We start from the raw sequence: 20111 nt of genomic DNA, 5'->3' as shown, positions 1-20111 counted from the left end.
TGTCTGTTGAAATCACGCTACAGTCTTAAAAAATAGAGATATTGAGTTGAACTTTCGCATAGATTCTTTTTTTGTCCATAAGCAGGTTAAGTTCGAAAATGGGCTATATCGGACTATATCTTGATATAGCCCCCATATAGAGCGATCCGTCGATTTAGGCTCCCAGGCCCATAAAAGCCACATTTATTATCCGATTTTGCTGAAAATTAGGACAGTGAGTTGTGTTAGGCCCTTCGACATCCTTCTTCATTTTAGCCAAGATCGGTCCAGATTTGGATGTAGCTGCCATATAGAGCGATCCGCCGATTTAGGGTCTTAGGCCCATAAAAGCCATATTTATTATCCGATTTTGCTGAAACTTGGGACAGTGAGTTGCCTTAGACTCCTCGACATCCTCCTTCAATTTGGTGCAGATCGGTCCAGATTTGGATGTAGCTGCCATATAGAGCGATCCGCCGATTTAGGGTCTTAGACCCATAAAAGCCATATTTATTTTACGATTTTGCTGAAACTTGGGACAGTAAGTTGCGTTAGACTCCTCGACATCCTCCTTCAATTTGGTGCAGATCGGTCCAGATTTGGATATAGCTGACCGATCTCTCGATTTAAGGTCTTGCGTCCATAAATGGCGCATTTATTGTCCGATTTTGCCAAAATTTGGGACAGTGAGTTGTGTTAGGCCCTTCAACATCTTCCTTCAATTTGGTTCAGATCGGTCTAGATTTGGATAACGCTGCCATATAGACCGAACTCTCGATTTAAGGCTTTGGGCCCATAAAAGGCGCATTTATTGTCCGATGTCGTCGAAATTTGGGACAGTGACTTAAGTTAAGCCCCTCGACATTGGTTTGTAATATGGCACAGATCGGTCCAAATTTGGATATAGCTGCCATGCAGGCCGATCTCTCGAATTAAGGTTTTGGGTCCATAAAAGGCGCATTTATTGTCCGATGTCGTCGAAATTTGGGACAGTGACTTAAGTTAAGCCCCTCGGCATATTTCTGCAATTTGGTCTAGATCGGTCCATATATGGATATAGCTGGCATATAGATCGATCTCTCGATATAAGGTTTTGGGGTCATAAAAGGCGCATTTATTGTCCGATTTCGCCGAAATTTGGGACAGTGAGTTGTGCTAGGCTCTCGATGTTTTTCTGCAGCTTGACCCAAATCGGTCCAGATTTGGATATAGCTGCCTTACAGACCGATATCTCTATTTAAGGTTTTACAGCCATAAGTGGGACAGTAACATATGCTAGGCTTTTCGACATCTGTGCCATATATGGTTCAAACCGGCTGCCATGGGATAGTACCTTTGTTGTTGGTGCCTTATGTAGAAATGGTAAAACAAGTTTTTTTTTAATTTTTATGAATATTTTAGTTTTGTTGTTATCATTCTTGGGTAAGTTTTCTTTTTGTTTTTTTAAATTAAAATATTACATAAATTTTCGTTTTACTAAAGATACAAAGTATGAGATGTTAGAAGTAAAGAAATAAACACAATAGAACAAACGAGGAGTAGTAGCATGGTTTTTAAATTTTCAGTGATTAGAAAAATAAAAATAACACAAAAATATAACGAAAGTAAATGAGACCAGATCTCTGAGGATATAACTATGCTTTAAGCTTTTGAAGCGTTCTATAAATACGGGTTAAGTTTTAGGGTTTTTAGTCCATTTTGAGTGATTGGGTGGTTTTGCCCCTCTTGTGGCCTTCCTTGTAGTAAGTGTTTGTGGGTGTGTGTGTGTGTGGTGACGTGAATCAAATTAACAATACGTATATGTAAATAAATATTGATGAAATATACATATATAGGTAAATGTATGTATATAGAAATACATAATCCGTCTGCCTCCGCTCTCTCTCTCTCTCCATTTTCCTCTCTGTACATATACAAGGGCTTAGGCGGTTTGGCATTGCACCCTTTCGAAATGTGGACCGCCCTCGTATTCCTCATCATCATCCATACCACCATGAGCGCCACGCGTATCGTGCTCATCTCTGGGCTGAAATTCCACTAATTGCACTTCTTCGGCTTCTGGTGGCATTACGAATGGTTCTCGTGGTGGCAACAGTGTTTCCAGTTGGGCCAACTGTTCGGGTGTGGCAAAATGATTTTCGGGAAATTGTATGGAAAATTGCACAATCAGATCGCCACGATCGAAAGGATTATTACGCAAGGGCATGCCTTCAACGGGCACCACTTTAAATTCACCGTGACGTATCACCTCACCGGGATTTGTGGAAATGCAAATGTTGCGTCCATCCAAATGTTTGAAACAATGTACGAAGCCACACAGCGCTTGGGTTATGTTAATGTTAATATTACGCATTAATAGGTCATTGTTGCGACGTTCGAATGTGGGATGTTCGGCCTGGATCAACACTACTACCATGTCTCCGCGGAAACCTTGTAGCCCTTGATTGCCCTCAGAGAAGAATGGTATCTTCAACATGTTAGGTGCACCTCTTTCAATGACAATTTCACGTTTGACATTTTCCTCTACCAAACCTTTGCCTTGACACGAAGTACAACGCAGATCCTCTGGTATTATATTACCGTGTCCATGACAAGCCGAACAGATCTGAAAATAAATGGATTAGAAACTCTTTTGAAACCGGTTGGTAAGATACTACTATAGATCTCCGAATACTCCAAAACCCAAAACCTTACAAACAAACCACCAAAAAGGTTAAGCGGAATTTTCTGAGTTGGGAAAAAAATTCTTCAAAAATAATTAGCTAAACTGCGACAGCTTCTGTTTCCTTTGTACGATTCTCCATGTGTTTCTTCTTGTCAGTTCACACCCAACCTCTTGCTAGCTGGGTTACAGGTTGTGTCCAAAGCAATCTGGTAGTTAACCGAGTAGGATTGGCTGGCCAGTTGAACAAGCGTTGAGACAGCTGCACATGCCATAACGTTTTTTTGCTAAAACTAACCTTGTTTGCCACTGTAGCGCAGAGGTTAGCATGTCCGCCTATGACGCAGAACGCCTGGGTTCGAATCCTGCCGAGACCATCAGAAAAAATTTTCAGCGGTAGTTTTCCCCTCCTAATGCTGGCAACATTTGTGAGGTACTTTCCAAAGATGTGTCGCACTGCGGCACGTCATTCGGACTCGGCTATAAAAAGGAGGCCCCTTATCATTGAGCTTAAACTTGAATCGGACTACGCTCCTTGATATGTTAGAAGCTTGCCCCTTTTCCTTAGTGGTATGTTCATGGGCAAAATTTGCAATTTATTTACCCTTGTTTACCAAAGGAGGTTAACTTCTTAGATGCTATTGGAGTTGGATGGTATCCGTTAATTATGCATACGTATTTACAACTCACCGTTTCAACAGCCGTTAGTCCCATAAACGCATAACTTGCTTTTCTGCCCATGCCATTGCAGTGGCTACACTTTTCTTGGGCTTCTTTTGGGCCGCCATCACCACCACACTGAGAACAGAATGATGTACGTTTATATTCGACAGTTTTTGAAACATTTCCATTATATATCTCTTCTAGGGTCACTTCAAGCTTTATAACTATCTGGGCGCCTTTCCCTCTTGCATCACGACCATGGCCGCCGCCCATAGAGGTAAACGGAAACCATTGTGAAAAGAATTCATTGCCTTCGCTAAAACCATCGGCACCCTCCTGCAGACCTTTTATGCCATAACGATCATATATTTTGCGTTTTTCCGGATCAGACAGTACTTCGTAGGCAAATGAGATTTCCTTAAACTTATCACCAGCATCTGGATTTTTGTCAGGATGAAATTCTTTGGCCAATTTTCGATAATTCTGCAAATACAACAAACATCAAACAACAAGTTATTTTGACTACATGTAATCTTAAAGTACAATATTGCTTAAATAATTCCTTTTAAATAATAAGAACGGTAAACGATTTATGTTTCCAAAACAGGGTTGTTCTACTGTTTTGACATTTGCAGAGCAAACAAATCTTCTCTTTGGATCATTTTACCCTCTTCTCTCACTATATTAAAGGGATAATAATAAAAATTCCAATTCCATATAAATTAAAATAATCATATTAACTCCATTCACACAAGTGCAATTTCAGTTTAATCCTGTTGTTTTTATTCTTATTTTGCAATAGCCAGCTTCCCCTTTGAATTTACTAATGCACCCTGACATAATAATCCTAGTCTTTAGCTTGGCACACAGAAAATAACACATTGCACATAGAAAATAACACGGTCTTAGCCTTTTTCACCTTTTTTATTTCAGCATCTGTTGCATCTTTGGAAACGCCAATGATTTCATACAAATCCAAATGTTCCATTGTCTCCGATATTCCTTCTAAATTTCACTTAAACTTCCTTTAAAAAAATCTTAAAAAATATCTGTGAAGTTAGCGGCGTCGCTAACATTCGATTACACAAAATTTTCTAAAACACAGGGTGACACAAAATTGTAAACATTCAAAAAGTACGAAAATGATCAACTGTTTTTAGCTTCAGTCGGCAGAAAATTAAACTGCGAGTTATCTATTGTACTTTTAGCCTGGAGGCCAGAAACGGACTTCGTTCAAAAAAGAGCATAAACAACAAAATATTGAGTACACTATCTGTCAAAATCAATGATTAGTGCATCTCTGATTTTGAGTATGTTACTACCTCTTGCCCTCTTTCTTTGTTTATGTGTTCTGGTTCTTAACTATAATATGCAGGGAGAACCAGGTAGTGTTGATGATGGTCACTCTAAAGTGGCTGGCGAAGATGGACACCCCTAAATTGGGCAACGCAAAAGGGGTTGGATGTGGTATGAATTGCATCCATTGAACACTATTTATTATTGCAGTCTGATCATAAACAGTAAAATTGATAATGTGTTATGTGTGCGCTTGGTCGGCGTTTGAAATGGTTACCGGTTAGCTGTAGGGAGACAATCAGGGCTAGGGGCCTCAACCCGCCAAATCAAACCCTGCACACAAACATTGAAAATATGAGGGGACACTATTTCACTTACTAACTTCCGACTAAACCCGAGAGGAAAAACATTTTTCACAGGGATCTTGTTGTTACGGTCCTACACTTGCCCTCCCAACCATGGTCCAAGGCGTCCTCTTACCCATTTTCTTCTTGGACCCCAAACACCACACACATTAGCACACGCACTTACTTCATCGCTTCACCCCCGCAAGTATAACAATTACCAACACATATTCTTTTCTGTTAAACACTTAAGACATAATAAAATTTATTGAGTTTTTTAAGGGTATAGAAAAAATTTGAAAAAAATTCTTATATTAATATTACACTTTTAAAACGGCAAACAAAACACAAAGAACAATACCGTACAAATTAAAGAATGATCGAAAGAAGTTTTGGCTCCTTAATCTAGGGGAGACCACTCAATTCACCTCTATCCCTTGTCCTAAGACGCTTTAATTGGCGCGAATATGCTACTTTTCCTATCTACTAAAAGAGCTCTCTTAACAGATCTCTGCCATTCATTTATAGCAGACCAAAACACAATTTAGAACAAAGTTTGGGGGCTCATTGGCTCCCTTAAGCCTTTTTTTCTGATTGGAACAGGTATTATTCTCCTCACAATATAGTTTTTTTCTTTTATTCTATGTTACTTCCTATATCTAAATGCCTAACCTATATTATTCATTTATAAGCTTTCTTTCATAAAATTTCCTGTTATTTAATTACTTAATCTATGTTTTTCTCTTTTCACTAGCCTTCTGGACGGTTGCCAGACAACTAGTTGGACACAGTTGAGGACACACGGACACACACAAATTGGTAATACTTTTTACCTTGATTCCCGTTTAAATCTGATTAGTGATTTGATTTTTGTTGTTCTCTTTCTTTTATTTTAGGACTGTCCGCGTGTGGTAGGCGTCTTACACAGCTCCTGGCCAGACATCACAAAAGGAATCACCGGCGGCACAGGCTTCCATACAATTTCGGCTTCACCGTGCACTACAAGGTAGATGTCTCAACCATTAACACCGTTCCCAGTCCGATGGCCTGATGGTTTATTGATTTTCCGCAATAAAATATCGCACTGGCCCCCTTTATAGCTAGGATGGCCAGTGCTATTCTCCAAATCACAGGAATCACTTTCTATACAGCAAAAGAAATGACAAAATCTCAAATCTACTACACATTTTTAGCAACTACAGTTCACTCACATTCAAATCTTATCACACAATACACAAAAAAAAATAAAATTAATTTGATTTAACTGCCTTTTTATTCAACTGGACCACACAAACAAAGGTATTTTAATTAACCGGGCAAAACGATCACTTTACTTCTTCCCACGACTTCTCTTTGCTAAATGGCTTCTTTTTGGCCCCACCAGCTTATATAGGCCCATTTTCCTCCCGCCAAATGCCAATTTTCCACGATCAACCATTTTCCTTGTAACTTTCTTTTGGCCGCATTTTCTTTTCTCCAAAAAATACACAACCTTTCTCTGTCACTCTTTCTTCAATGTCAGGGCCGGTATTTTGTTATGGTGAATGTTTCTTCAGTATCAACCCTGGCCATTCAACCATCAAATTAACGGACAACAGATTTGTCGGACAATTCGTCGCTCTACACCAGTGCGACTTACCCCACGTCATCCATTAACTCTAAGCTCCTCTGACAATCTGGTGACACTTGCAGCCAACTTCATGCATTTCCATATTCACTCGCACGCCACCACCACCTCACAACATCAACCAGAAGCACGCCGGAGAGCACATAAGAAAATATATATTTAATTTTAAAAGAAAACACAATGTGCTCATCCATCTAGGAATATCTCCCTATTTGGATCGCCGTCCTAGTTTATACATCGGTGGTGGCGTGCTTTGGCCATAACAATTCTAACATGTTAATTACCATAGCACCCCCCACCCCCTTACAGCTATCGTGGCCTCGCGACTGATTATTCGCCTAAGGATGGCCTGCAACAAAACATCGGGGATCGGCGAGGCTCCGCAGACGAAATCGATGTGCCAGGACAGGTAGGATTACCAACGTGGGGAACACCCACACCCGAGATGTCTCATGCCGGGCTCTAGACAACGAATGGTTGGTAACCATTTCCAGGTGAGTATATGCGTATTACATATAAATGAAAAAAACTGATTTCCCTTACAATCCACAGACCCAATGTTGTCGGCGTGTTGCTGTTCTTGACGCCGCGAAATGTAACCATCGCCCGGAACTCCTTGTCAAGATGGATGTGCGACAGACCACCGGCTCATGAAGATTGCTGTGTCATATCTCTACCTGACCACGTACGTGTCCCTCGACTCAGCCACTTTATGCAAGCATCATCTCGTCTTCCATTTCTCAGGTACCATAATCGTTGTGGTTGTCTAGTTTGTGTTCGTAGACGATAGTTTCTATTTTGTTTAAATACCACTTTACCAAAGGGCAACGAATGAGTTGTTTCTCGATCATGATAACCATGGTCAACAGACAGACGTTGGCCACTACCTTGTGTTTATGCATTTGTTGCTCTTGGGCGAATATGATAGTGAAAATAAATCATTGATATGCTAATCGACATATACTGTTTATATGAGCGCAATTTGAGGATGAAATAGTTGTTGTCCCTATTTACAAAACTTGATGTAGCGTTACAGTAGGCTCAGTTGACAGATTTCCTTTATAGAAATATCAAATAAACCAACTATAAAGCTTCTTTTTGTTTTGTGAATACTGGTGGTAGGCTTTTATGAATATCAGACATGCAAAATGTGTTTATTGGTGCCGCAAAGAAACTCGGATTCTATGCCTATACATTGACCTCATAAAAATAACAGGCAACTTGGCGTTGAGACGATCGTCGGCCTTTACTCAAATGTTGTAAGCCTTTTGCTATGAAAAGTCTCTATGAAGCAGTGACATAGTGGTGGTTGTTTTTTTGTCTTGTCGTGGCAGATGTAAGGTCGTTGGAAAATCCAGAAATGACCCAAAATGTTATAGTTGTAAAAAAAAAGTGGTTCATAACAAGTGGTATGTAAAGTTTAACACCTACAAAAATACAATGTGTGGAGTATACCACGTATACCATATTGTCTTAGAAAAGTGTGTTTACTCATGCAGCTCACTTTGAGGTCTACGGTACGCAATTAGCAATTTTTTTTTTGGTGGCATGAAATACAATGCAGTTAAGATGTTTACTGGCATATTGTTGGAAGTAGAGCGATAGTTTGATATGGGATTGTGGTGACACCAATGTTTGGTTTTAAGAATTACGATAGGACAAAAAAAAATTATTCTCCTTAAAACAACATGAATCGTAATCCTCAACCCTAGTGGCATATTACCCACGGTTAAAACTTACTATCCAATGAAAATGTTTATTTAAGTAGGAGCTTTATTAGCTAACAGATAATTTGAACTAAGTGTCCATGACAGGCATCATAAAAATGAGTCGTTCATAGGCGAATTTGGTCCCAACTATCAGATCTGATAGTTATGCTAATTTACGTCGTAATTTGGTATATTTGCTTGTTCTTCATGCTGAAACATATTTTACTGACTGAATTCAAATTCAAATTTTGAATTCAATTGAATTCAAATTTTTGGAAAAGTATTGTGCTTTTGACAGACGGACGGATTGATATTGGATGAACCTTTAATCTTAGCGGATTGGTTTTTCTAATTGCTCTAAATGAAATGACTGGTTTAGGGATGATATTATTGGGCAATGTATATAAAAGAAACAACCCAACAGGTAAGTGTGTTAGGCGAATGCCGGATCAGGGTTATCCTTGTGTGAACTACATGTATGAGCACAGTAGCACAACGAAACAGCGTTTATAATGCAACAACATCTTACTGAAATTGAGAGTAAGATCCACATATATGGAAGCTATGTTAAGACTATTTATCACATGCTGGTGATGATTTAAGTCGTATGAAATGGAACGGGTTGAAAGGTTAAAACACAAGTTAAAACAAATTATTAGCATAGTTCGAACATGACTACCTGCGTTCAGTCAAGAAATTGCTAAGGAATTTCATCAGAAAAACTCACTGTATAATACTTAGTTTGGACTTTATCTGTTTCCAGTGACTTAACAGGCGATCATCTCGAATTAGTTCTATCTCTTAAGATCCTTAACATGACATATACCTATTGGATTTCCGTTTAGATCCTCAAGGGAATACATATTATTACCTATGGGCTTCAAAATACGACATTTTATGAATTTGCGGGCGAATTTAGCGTTGAAGTTTTTTCCGAAGTCGCTTAATACATGGTTTCTTTTGTATACCTCCTGTCCAGGAGAAAACGTTACTATACGAGCCCTCGCATTGTATCTTTTGGCGCTCCGTTCATAAGCCTGGTGCATGTTTTGTTTAATTCTATTGCGAATTAGGTCCATTCTGTCACTTCTGTTCAATTGGATGATCTCGTGATCTGACATAGAGTGCAATTTTCGGGCCAGTTTCTAATCAGATCCATGTGTGTACATATTGTACCCGAATAGGGCGAAAAATGGGGTTACCCCTGTCGCACTATGAACTGCTGTTCTGAGGGCACACTCGATGTCCGTCAGGTATAGATCCCAGTCTCTGTGATCATTTTCAAGATAGGCTCGGATTGCTGCCAACACCGATTGGTTAACACGTTCGGATGCATTGGACTGTGGGGCATAGGGTGCAGTTTGTAGGTGGTTAATACCATATGTCTCTATCATGTCTTTAAACGTTTTCGATATGAACTGGGCCCCGTTGTCACTATGCAACGTTTCGGGTACGCCAAACTTTCGGAATATATCCTGTACCAAGAATTTCACCACATTGGAAGCTGTTGCTTCCCGCATCGCTTTCAAGAACGTGAACTTGCTGAAATGGTCTACCACAATGAAAATAAAAGCATTGCCACTTTTCGAGCGTGGATATTTACCCAAGAAATCTATATAAATTTTTTGAAAAGGGCGTTGGGTTACCACCTCGTCACCGAGCGTAGGCTGTGTGTATTCATTTGTGGGTTTGGTCTCCTTGCATACCGTGCAACTGGTGACGTATTGTCGCACTTGTGACGCCATTTGCGGCAGTAGTATTTCTCCTTCAACCGATGCAACGTCTTCGATATGCCTCCATGGGCAGCTGTAGTGTTGTCATGCGCTTGTTCGATTAGTGCATGCGTTAACGTCTCAGGGATCCACAATTTCCATTGGAATTCTTGTATATCAGGATCATACGTTGCATGGGCCTTCTTAAATATCATGTTATCGATAATCTTGAGATCAGGCAATTTCTCTTGGTTGCTTTTCACAACCTCTCGAAGCTCTTTATATGTGTCACTGTCAAACTCAGTGGTCTGGAAGTCCAAGACTTGGTCCATTTCGATCTCGTCAGCTGTGGGTAGTCGTGAGAGCATATCCGCTACCACATTTTCCTTCCCCTTTCGATGCTCAATGTTGAAGCTATACCCCTGGAGTTGCAGTGACCAACGAGCTAAACGACCGCTGAGATCCTTCAGGTTCATCAGCCATTGCAAACTCGCATGATCGGTGATAACGGTGAACTCCATGAGCTCCACATATGGTCGGAATTTGCGGATGGCCATCACAGCTGCGAGACACTCCTTTTCAGTGACGCTATAGTTTTTCTGGCATTTATTGAGCTTCTGAGAGTAGAATGCTATGGGGTGTTCCTCCCCATCACCGCTTAGCTGGAATAACACAGCACCTATCCCGTATTCCGATGCATCACATTGGATATAAAATCTCTTAGAGAAATCGGCGTGACGTAACACTGGTGCGGAGGTTAATGCCTTTTTAAGTCTCTCAAAAGCTTTTATCGCGCTGTCATCGATGATAAACTTGGTGGACTTTTTTAGTGTGTCGGTGAGTGGGGCTGAGATAGTGGCGAAGTCTTTAATAAACCTGCGGTACCACCCTGCAGTTCCGAGAAAACTTCTGACCTCTCTTGCATTTTTGGGCACCTTGATCTTCTTAATGGCATCAATCTTTTCAGGGTCGGTTCTTAAAATCCCTTCGCCCACAATAAAACCCAAATATTTCAACTGACGGAAGCAAAACTGGGATTTTTTTAATCCTATAGTCAGGTTGGCTTTCTTTAGGCATTCGGCTACTTCGTTTAGCAAACGCAGATGCTCATCAAAATCACTTGATATGATCAACAGATCGTCCAAGTACACCAAGACATTCTCCTTAAGTCGTTGGGGAATGACTTTGTCCATCAGACGGCATAATCTCTGGGCGGCATTGCACAAGCCAAAAGGCATCACACGAAATTGATACAATGGGCGACCTGGGACAGTAAAGGCGGTATATGACTTGCTCTGTTCGTCTAACTCGATCTGCCAGAACGCGTATTTAAGATCCACACTGCTAATATAGAACGTTTCATCTATACGGCTTAAAATGCCGTCTATATTCTGCAGTGGATAAGCGTCTTTCACCGTGAGTTTATTGAGTTTCCGAGCGTCCACACAGAATCGGTTTTTACCCGGTTTTCTTACCACCGTTGTTCGGTTACTCCACGGGCTTTCACTCTCCTCTATGACGTTTAATGCCAGCATATTATCCACTTCTTGATAAGTTATTGTCTGAATTGCAGGTGACATGGGATAATGACGGTCTTTCACGGGCTCTGCCCCATCAATTAGTTTTATAGAATGCTTTTCCAAGGTGGTACACCCTAGACCATGTTCTTCGAAGGTTTTGAACTTCCCGACAACCTCGTTTAGACGTTTAGCTTGCTCAGGTGACAGCTCGTGTGGGTTCAATCGATGTTCGGCATTGGTATCTGCCATATCCTTCGTGACCTTTTCAATATTTATTTCCGACACGCCTAATACGTCCGGGGCTAGTTGAAACAGTCGCCAAAAGTCTATGCCTAGATATAAGCGTTGCTCCAAATCGGGACATAGGTATAACGTCATGTCTTTGGACTCCCCTTTATATTCTAAGGCAGTCTTTATCTTTCCTAACACTCGATATAACTTTCCACCCGCTGTGCTAACACTGCTGGACATGGGTATAATTGGAATTCCCATTTCTTCAATGAACTCCCTACAACCTTGTCCAAACAAGCTTACTGAAGCTCCGGTGTCAAGCAGACCTTGAATGATCTCTCCTTGAATTGTTACGTTCGCAAAAACTCTGGGGTCATTTCTGATCTTTACTACTTTCGAGATCGCATCTATCAATAATCTCCTTTGTAGGCGCCATTGTTTTGCTTTCTGCCTAAGTTTGATAATTTTGTTGGGTACCGTGTGAATTTCAGAGTTAAAAATCCTTTCTCTTACTTTTTCATAGTTTTGTTTCCTTATATCTAGTGGAATATAATGCCTTTGGGGTGTGGTAAAATCTACAGAAATACTCTTATCCTTATTCTTCGCTGATCTATTCTTATCATTACGTAAAATCTTAACTACCTTATCTTCTACTTGTTGTGGGGTATTAAATTGTCGGACGGACGAGGTTCCCCTCTCTTCTCTCCGCCCCTTTTCTGGTTTCCCTGTAAACATATCGGGCATTTAGGCGTCACGGTGTCTGGTTTACCACACCTGTAACAGAATAATTTCCGGAATTCTGCCTGACAATCCATGAACATGTGTCCAGGTTCCCGGCAATTCCAGCATATAATTTGAGATCTAGCCTGGTTTTGCACTCGAAGTGCTGAAACATTCTCTTCCAGACTTTCAAGATCCTGCCCTTCTGGACATTCTACTTCTTGTTCGCATATCTCACTCACATGCCTAGCGGGTCGTTGTGGGACTGGTAGTGGCCGATTTTCACGTCTGGGGAAATGACGCTCCGCCTCTATACATTCAATCCGCAACTGTTCAACCGAAGATATAGTCATCTGGTAAACATGACGTTTTATATCTTCCCTTATGTTGCCTTTTAATATTTTAATCATTTCATGCTCACGGATAGGTTGCATCAATCTAGAGCGTAATATTCCCATCTCATGGAAATAATTGTTGACAGATTCAGTATGCCTTTGTTTTCGTTCCAACAACTCCCGCAAAATGTCGAATTTCGATTGTGGAGTTTGATACTGGCTTATCAGTGCGTGTTTTAGACCATCCCAATCGGTATCGATACTATTTTGGCGGTGTAACCAGTACCATTCCCTGGCTTGGCCAGATACTAAGAATGAAAAGTCCCTTAAAACTTCGGCCCAAGGGATACCGTACTGAGCTCGCATCAATTCAAGTCTATAAATAAAATCATTGACTCTTATTTCGCGGGGGTCCCCGCTGAAGTTCAAACCCAACTTATCTACGCGTATGCGGAGAGGCTCGTTATTAGTATACACTGTCGGAGCATCATTCCGATTGGTCGATGGGGTCGTAGTGGGGTATTGTACGACTGGGTGAATATTTCCCTGAAGTACTGAAGACATGTTGTTCTCATAATTATGGATCTGTCTCTCTACATTAGTCGAACTCGAAGCACTGGATATGGGCATAGGCGTATTTTCCCTTGGCGGTATGGCTGATTGTGAGCGGACCATTCCGGTTAGGTCATTCACACCTTTGGCCAAAGACGCTATCATCCTCCTTACTTCTGCCATTTCTTCATTAACCATATCCTTGACTTGTCGCTCTAAGGACCTTTGGACGGTCGCAGCCCTTCCCTGAACCTGACCGTTCGACTCTTGTGCCAATGTCTCGCTTGCCTCAGTACTTGACGGATGACCGCCATTGGCAGGCACATTTACATTATTTTGAACTCTATTCATTATAGAACTAGAGAGATCTCTTACTTGAAACCCATCCACGTTCGCGTTTGGTTCAGCCATTTCGTCCTCTACGCCTACACGTCTTTGCTTACTATTTTTGGGGAAATACAATGATCTATTCAAATCAAATGACTCTGTTAGTGTTCTTTTCTTTGAGCGAGTATTGTAACTCATGCCTCAGTTGCACAGCGATACACAAAAAAATCGTTCTAACCGCTGGCCGTAAACTAAATTATTATTATTATTATTTTTTTTTTTTTTTTTTTTTTTATTAATAAAATAATTATTTAATAAAATAATGACACTTAGTTTTAACAATATCCAACAATATGACAATAAATATTACAGACGTCAATTGCTAATTCTAAACACATAAAGTACTTAGTATACAAATGCTACAAACGTAAAATTTCAAATCTGAACATAAATTTGTGGGGGCGTTGCTTTCTCAGAAGCACTGCGTGCGTTTTATGTGGTTTCTCCTTAATAAAGGACAAAAATAACAGTGCCCTCCATTGGAGGTGTAAAAAATGTTTTCCTAGACAATCTTAATAGCTGTACACTTGCAAAATTAACACTTACTTCTATGCCCATGACATTTCCTAAAATCTTCATCTTAATGAAACGCTCATGGCTGACGGTACTAACAATACACTGACTTTCAAACCGACACGTCGATTGAAACGGCTATTGCACTTTTCCCAAAATTGAAGCTATATTGTGTCATTCATTGTGCCTTTGTAAAACACAAATCAAAAATTGTAAAGCAAAACTTGGACATTAACAAAACATTCGTCATCCTACTGGGAACTAACGAGTTATTGCACATGTCCGTTGTAACTGGAGAAAATATTTCTTTTTTAACCTACTAGATCTAATATTGCACTGCATAAATTGTTTTTCACCAACTTGGATGCAATAAAATATCACAGTTCGTTAAAAAAAAAATTAAATGTTTCTTTGATCTATTTCTAAAACTCTAGTATTCTATGGCTATGTGCGTCGGTCTTATTGCACAGATTTAACTAACCTAACATCCCCGCGTTCAAAGGCGTTATTTACATCGCCATTTTAAAACGCGCATCAGGTACTTTCATCTTACTTTTCATTTGGGCGCCATCTCTGTTATGTGTGCGCTTGGTCGGCGTTTGAAATGGTTACCGGTTAGCTGTAGGGAGACAATCAGGGCTAGGGGCCTCAACCCGCCAAATCAAACCCTGCACACAAACATTGAAAATATGAGGGGACACTATTTCACTTACTAACTTCCGACTAAACCCGAGAGGAAAAACATTTTTCACAGGGATCTTGTTGTTACGGTCCTACACTTGCCCTCCCAACCATGGTCCAAGGCGTCCTCTTACCCATTTTCTTCTTGGACCCCAAACACCACACACATTAGCACACGCACTTACTTCATCGCTTCACCCCCGCAAGTATAACAATTACCAACACATATTCTTTTCTGTTAAACACTTAAGACATAATAAAATTTATTGAGTTTTTTAAGGGTATAGAAAAAATTTGAAAAAAATTCTTATATTAATATTACACTTTTAAAACGGCAAACAAAACACAAAGAACAATACCGTACAAATTAAAGAATGATCGAAAGAAGTTTTGGCTCCTTAATCTAGGGGAGACCACTCAATTCACCTCTATCCCTTGTCCTAAGACGCTTTAATTGGCGCGAATATGCTACTTTTCCTATCTACTAAAAGAGCTCTCTTAACAGATCTCTGCCATTCATTTATAGCAGACCAAAACACAATTTAGAACAAAGTTTGGGGGCTCATTGGCTCCCTTAAGCCTTTTTTTCTGATTGGAACAGGTATTATTCTCCTCACAATATAGTTTTTTTCTTTTATTCTATGTTACTTCCTATATCTAAATGCCTAACCTATATTATTCATTTATAAGCTTTCTTTCATAAAATTTCCTGTTATTTAATTACTTAATCTATGTTTTTCTCTTTTCACTAGCCTTCTGGACGGTTGCCAGACAACTAGTTGGACACAGTTGAGGACACACGGACACACACAAATTGGTAATACTTTTTACCTTGATTCCCGTTTAAATCTGATTAGTGATTTGATTTTTGTTGTTCTCTTTCTTTTATTTTAGGACTGTCCGCGTGTGGTAGGCGTCTTACACAGCTCCTGGCCAGACATCACAAAAGGAATCACCGGCGGCACAGGCTTCCATACAATTTCGGCTTCACCGTGCACTACAAGGTAGATGTCTCAACCATTAACACCGTTCCCAGTCCGATGGCCTGATGGTTTATTGATTTTCCGCAATAAAATATCGCACTGGCCCCCTTTATAGCTAGGATGGCCAGTGCTATTCTCCAAATCACAGGAATCACTTTCTATACAGCAAAAGAAATGACAAAATCTCAAATCTACTACACATTTTTAGCAACTACAGTTCACTCACATTCAAATCTTATCACACAATACACAAAAAAAAATAAAATTAATTTGATTTAACTGCCTTTTTATTCAACTGGACCACACAAACAAAGGTATTTTAATTAACCGGGCAAAACGATCACTTTACTTCTTCCCACGACTTCTCTTTGCTAAATGGCTTCTTTTTGGCCCCACCAGCTTATATAGGCCCATTTTCCTCCCGCCAAATGCCAATTTTCCACGATCAACCATTTTCCTTGTAACTTTCTTTTGGCCGCATTTTCTTTTCTCCAAAAAATACACAACCTTTCTCTGTCACTCTTTCTTCAATGTCAGGGCCGGTATTTTGTTATGGTGAATGTTTCTTCAGTATCAACCCTGGCCATTCAACCATCAAATTAACGGACAACAGATTTGTCGGACAATTCGTCGCTCTACACCAGTGCGACTTACCCCACGTCATCCATTAACTCTAAGCTCCTCTGACAATCTGGTGACACTTGCAGCCAACTTCATGCATTTCCATATTCACTCGCACGCCACCACCACCTCACAACATCAACCAGAAGCACGCCGGAGAGCACATAAGAAAATATATATTTAATTTTAAAAGAAAACACAATGTGCTCATCCATCTAGGAATATCTCCCTATTTGGATCGCCGTCCTAGTTTATACATCGGTGGTGGCGTGCTTTGGCCATAACAATTCTAACATGTTAATTACCATAGCACCCCCCACCCCCTTACAGCTATCGTGGCCTCGCGACTGATTATTCGCCTAAGGATGGCCTGCAACAAATGTATTTGTAAATTTAGCGTCATTTGTGATAGTATAAAAGCCTTTCAGGCCTTCAATCTTTCCTTTTTGCTTGGGCAACTTAACTTAACATGTAAGGTTAACCTTTATAACTTGTTAAATTTTTATACATTTATACCTTTATTTTGTTAGCGAATAAACTTTACACAAACATTTGTCATCAATCATTTAAACAATCAGTTGTCTTGTTATTTGTCTTGGGTGCCGACTAGGATTTATTACTGCCTGTTGATTAGTAACTTGTTTGCTTTCAGCCGTTTGCTTTTTGCCGTCAGCCATAAACAAAGAGGCCAGGTAGTGTACCATAAACAATAAGTGCACTATCTGTCAACGAGCTTTGGTTGAGTGTGATTATAGTTATGAACAATAACACACAAACAACGAAAAATGGCGCGAAATCAGAGTTGCACTAATCACTTATTTTGACAGATAGTGCACTCAATATTTTGTTGTTGAACAACTGCCACTACCTGTAAATGAATATATCTTGGTATATCGCACTTATCCGTGGTACAATTTTGAGGTAGTGTCATTAGAAAAATACCCACAAAATACCTTGAGTTGCAATTGCCATAAATTGAAATGTTAAAGTGGTTTTAGCAATAAATTTTATCTTCTTCAAATGTTTTTTATATTTATTTTATTTTATTATTTTAATAGATTTTATTTAGTATAGTCTATACATTATGTTTATGCGGTATATACTACTTTAATCTATATTTGGTTTAGCGTGAATGCTGTAACCGTTATTTCTGAATCTTAATATTTACATACATCTATTATTCATTCCGATACAACACTTTGTGCTGGTGGAGTGTATATCTAATTAAATTCATTCAGTAACATATTTCTATATTTAATACAGGTTTCTAAAAAGTTATATAATAAAGAATAGTTCGTGCCGTTTAATATTTGTAATACATCAATTTCTGTTAGTGAGCTTTTGCCAAAATACATCGTTCTAAATTCATTATAAATGGGACAACACCCAATAAAATGTAGGGTGTTTTCTGGTGCATCCAAATTACATATAGTGCAAATTCCATCAGTGTGATTCTTGAAGCACCTAGCATTTAGGTCCAGTAGGCCCCCTCTCGCCCTTATAATCAGGCCTACTGCACGTGTGGAAAGGTCACCCATCATCAAAAGACTTCCATCGTAATTTAATTTCGGGTACAGGTCATGAAATTGAGAGCTATGCGCGCCACTTTCAAATTCATATCTCTCACATGTCTCTAAAAGTCTGGTGATTTCCCGCCAATGCCTACATAGAGGTCCATTGACCGTTGAGGGATGGAAACGTAGGTGATCACATAAAGTAGTCCATTCCTCCGCCCAGTACGTACCTGATCTTATTACCTCCTCCGCCAATATACGTGGTAGTCTATTGGGACCTAGTCTTAATACCCTGTCGACGTATTTGAGATGCATCTGCAGAGTCGAAACATACATCGACTTTATCCCAGTCTCCAGATGGATCATATAATTGGGTGTGTTGCTGGGCAAATAAAACAGTTTCTTGACATAGAATCGCAATAATTTCTCAACATCATCGTACCGGACGAAGCCCCAGACTTGGGCGGCGTAAAACATTATCGACCTGCAACAAGCCTCAAATATTTTCAGTTTGTTCTCTCTAGAAATACGTGGGTTGCTTATATAAGTTGACCAAGTAGAAGCAACTGCTATCTTAGATGATGCTAGTCTTTTCCCCAGGTGTTTCCTAAACGATAAATTATACGTCATCTCTAGTCCAAGATACGTATAACTATTAACAATCTCAATATCCTGTCCCCGGTAAATCCACTTCAGGCCTGATGCAATTCTCGCACATTTACGAAATACTAATACCTTGGATTTAAGCAAATTAACACTTAGACCCCATGTAGCACAATACCCTTCCAAAGTATCAATCATCCCTTGCAATCCATCTGGGCAATCTGATAGCAAAACGATGTCATCGGCATATAACAATATTCTGATGGTAGTTCCCGCTACTCTCACACCCCCAGGTAGGACTTCTGGCAGATCGTTCAGGTAAAGCGAAAATAGGACAGGACTTAGTACGCACCCCTGTTTCACTCCAGTTTCCATAACGAAACTCTCAGACATATACGTACCGTCCCATATCTTGCTGTCGGTACCTTCGTATAACAGTCGTAGAATCCTTACTATCTTGGATGATATCCCCATACAGGACAGTTTATAAAATAAACTATTTCTAGGGATAGTGTCGAACGCAGTCGAAAAATCCACAAAAAAAGCGTAAGTGGTTTTCTTATTCAACCTGTTTATATGGACAATGTTGGCGAGGTTAAATATGTTATCCACCGTGGAATAGTTCCTTCTGAATCCTGCCTGGAATTCATTTAATATACTGTTGTAGTCAAGCCAGTCGGAAAGTCGATTCAGTAGAATATTGCAAAAAATCTTACTCATAGAGTTTATCAGCGACAAGCCTCGGTAGTTTGCTGGTGTATTCGGGTCTCCCTTTTTATGTATCGGTAACAAAATTGACGTTCTAAAGGCAGTAGGAATACTCTCCGTTATAAAAATCTTATTGAAAAGTCCAAGCATGCGATCTAGAAAACAGTAGGGTGCATGTTTATAAAACTCGTAGGGTACACCATCAAATCCTGGAGTCTTGTTGTCCTTCAAATTCGCGACTACAGCATTAAGCTCGCAGAATTCGAACGGGGAATCAAGTAAAGGGTTAATAAAGTATGGCATACACCAACTTATTGCCTCCGTTTCACAGTGTGCCCGAAACGCCGCACTAAAGTGGACTAGGAACTCGTCCGCGGTCAGGTTTCCTCGCGGGGCAGGGTTGCGCTTTCGCAAGGAATTAGACAAGTCCCACCATTCCTTGGAGTTCGAAACGTTATCCAGGCGTCCAAGATTGTCATTGTGGTACTCTAGTTTCTTTCTCGCGCACAGTCTTCGAAATTTCGCCCTTGAAGAGTAATAAATTCTCCTATTCTCCTCGTTGTGACTCTCTTTATACCTCCTAAAGTACTTGCGCACAAGTTTCCTTTGCCGATAACACGCCCAATCAAACCACCTCTGCGTAGGTTCGAAAACTCTCCTATTCTTCACATCTGGACGAGCAGACCTTATCATATTCGTCAACGACAAGACTCCCTCATTTATCGGACTTGAATTGTCCGGATGTTGCCTC

At 40.0% G+C, this 20111-nt stretch overlaps 1 protein-coding gene and 1 long non-coding RNA gene across 2 annotated transcripts; one reads left to right on the top strand and one right to left on the bottom strand.

Annotated features, from left to right (window-relative positions):
• Window positions 1–1518: 1518 nt before the first annotated feature.
• Window positions 1519–4384, bottom strand: LOC106092070 (dnaJ homolog subfamily A member 2). The gene is made up of 3 exons (XM_013258828.2): window positions 4224–4384; window positions 3332–3787; window positions 1519–2584 (listed from the first exon to the last, which is right to left on the bottom strand). Exons 1-3 carry the CDS (start codon window positions 4290–4292, stop codon window positions 1901–1903), a joined length of 1209 nt encoding a protein of 402 aa, XP_013114282.1. The 5' UTR covers window positions 4293–4384; the 3' UTR covers window positions 1519–1900.
• Window positions 4385–6660: 2276 nt separating this feature from the next.
• On the top strand, window positions 6661–16141 carry LOC131995660 (uncharacterized). Its single transcript, XR_009397532.1, has 4 exons — window positions 6661–7065; window positions 7124–7315; window positions 15684–15748; window positions 15826–16141. It is a non-coding gene; the product is annotated as an uncharacterized LOC131995660 (long non-coding RNA).
• Window positions 16142–20111: the final 3970 nt, after the last annotated feature.

This window comes from Stomoxys calcitrans, chromosome 3 (genome assembly GCF_963082655.1).
Source record: "Stomoxys calcitrans chromosome 3, idStoCalc2.1, whole genome shotgun sequence".
Lineage (NCBI taxonomy): Eukaryota > Metazoa > Arthropoda > Insecta > Diptera > Muscidae > Stomoxys > Stomoxys calcitrans.
Note: the sequence above shows the minus strand (reverse complement) of the source record. Positions and strands in the feature narration are given on the sequence as shown.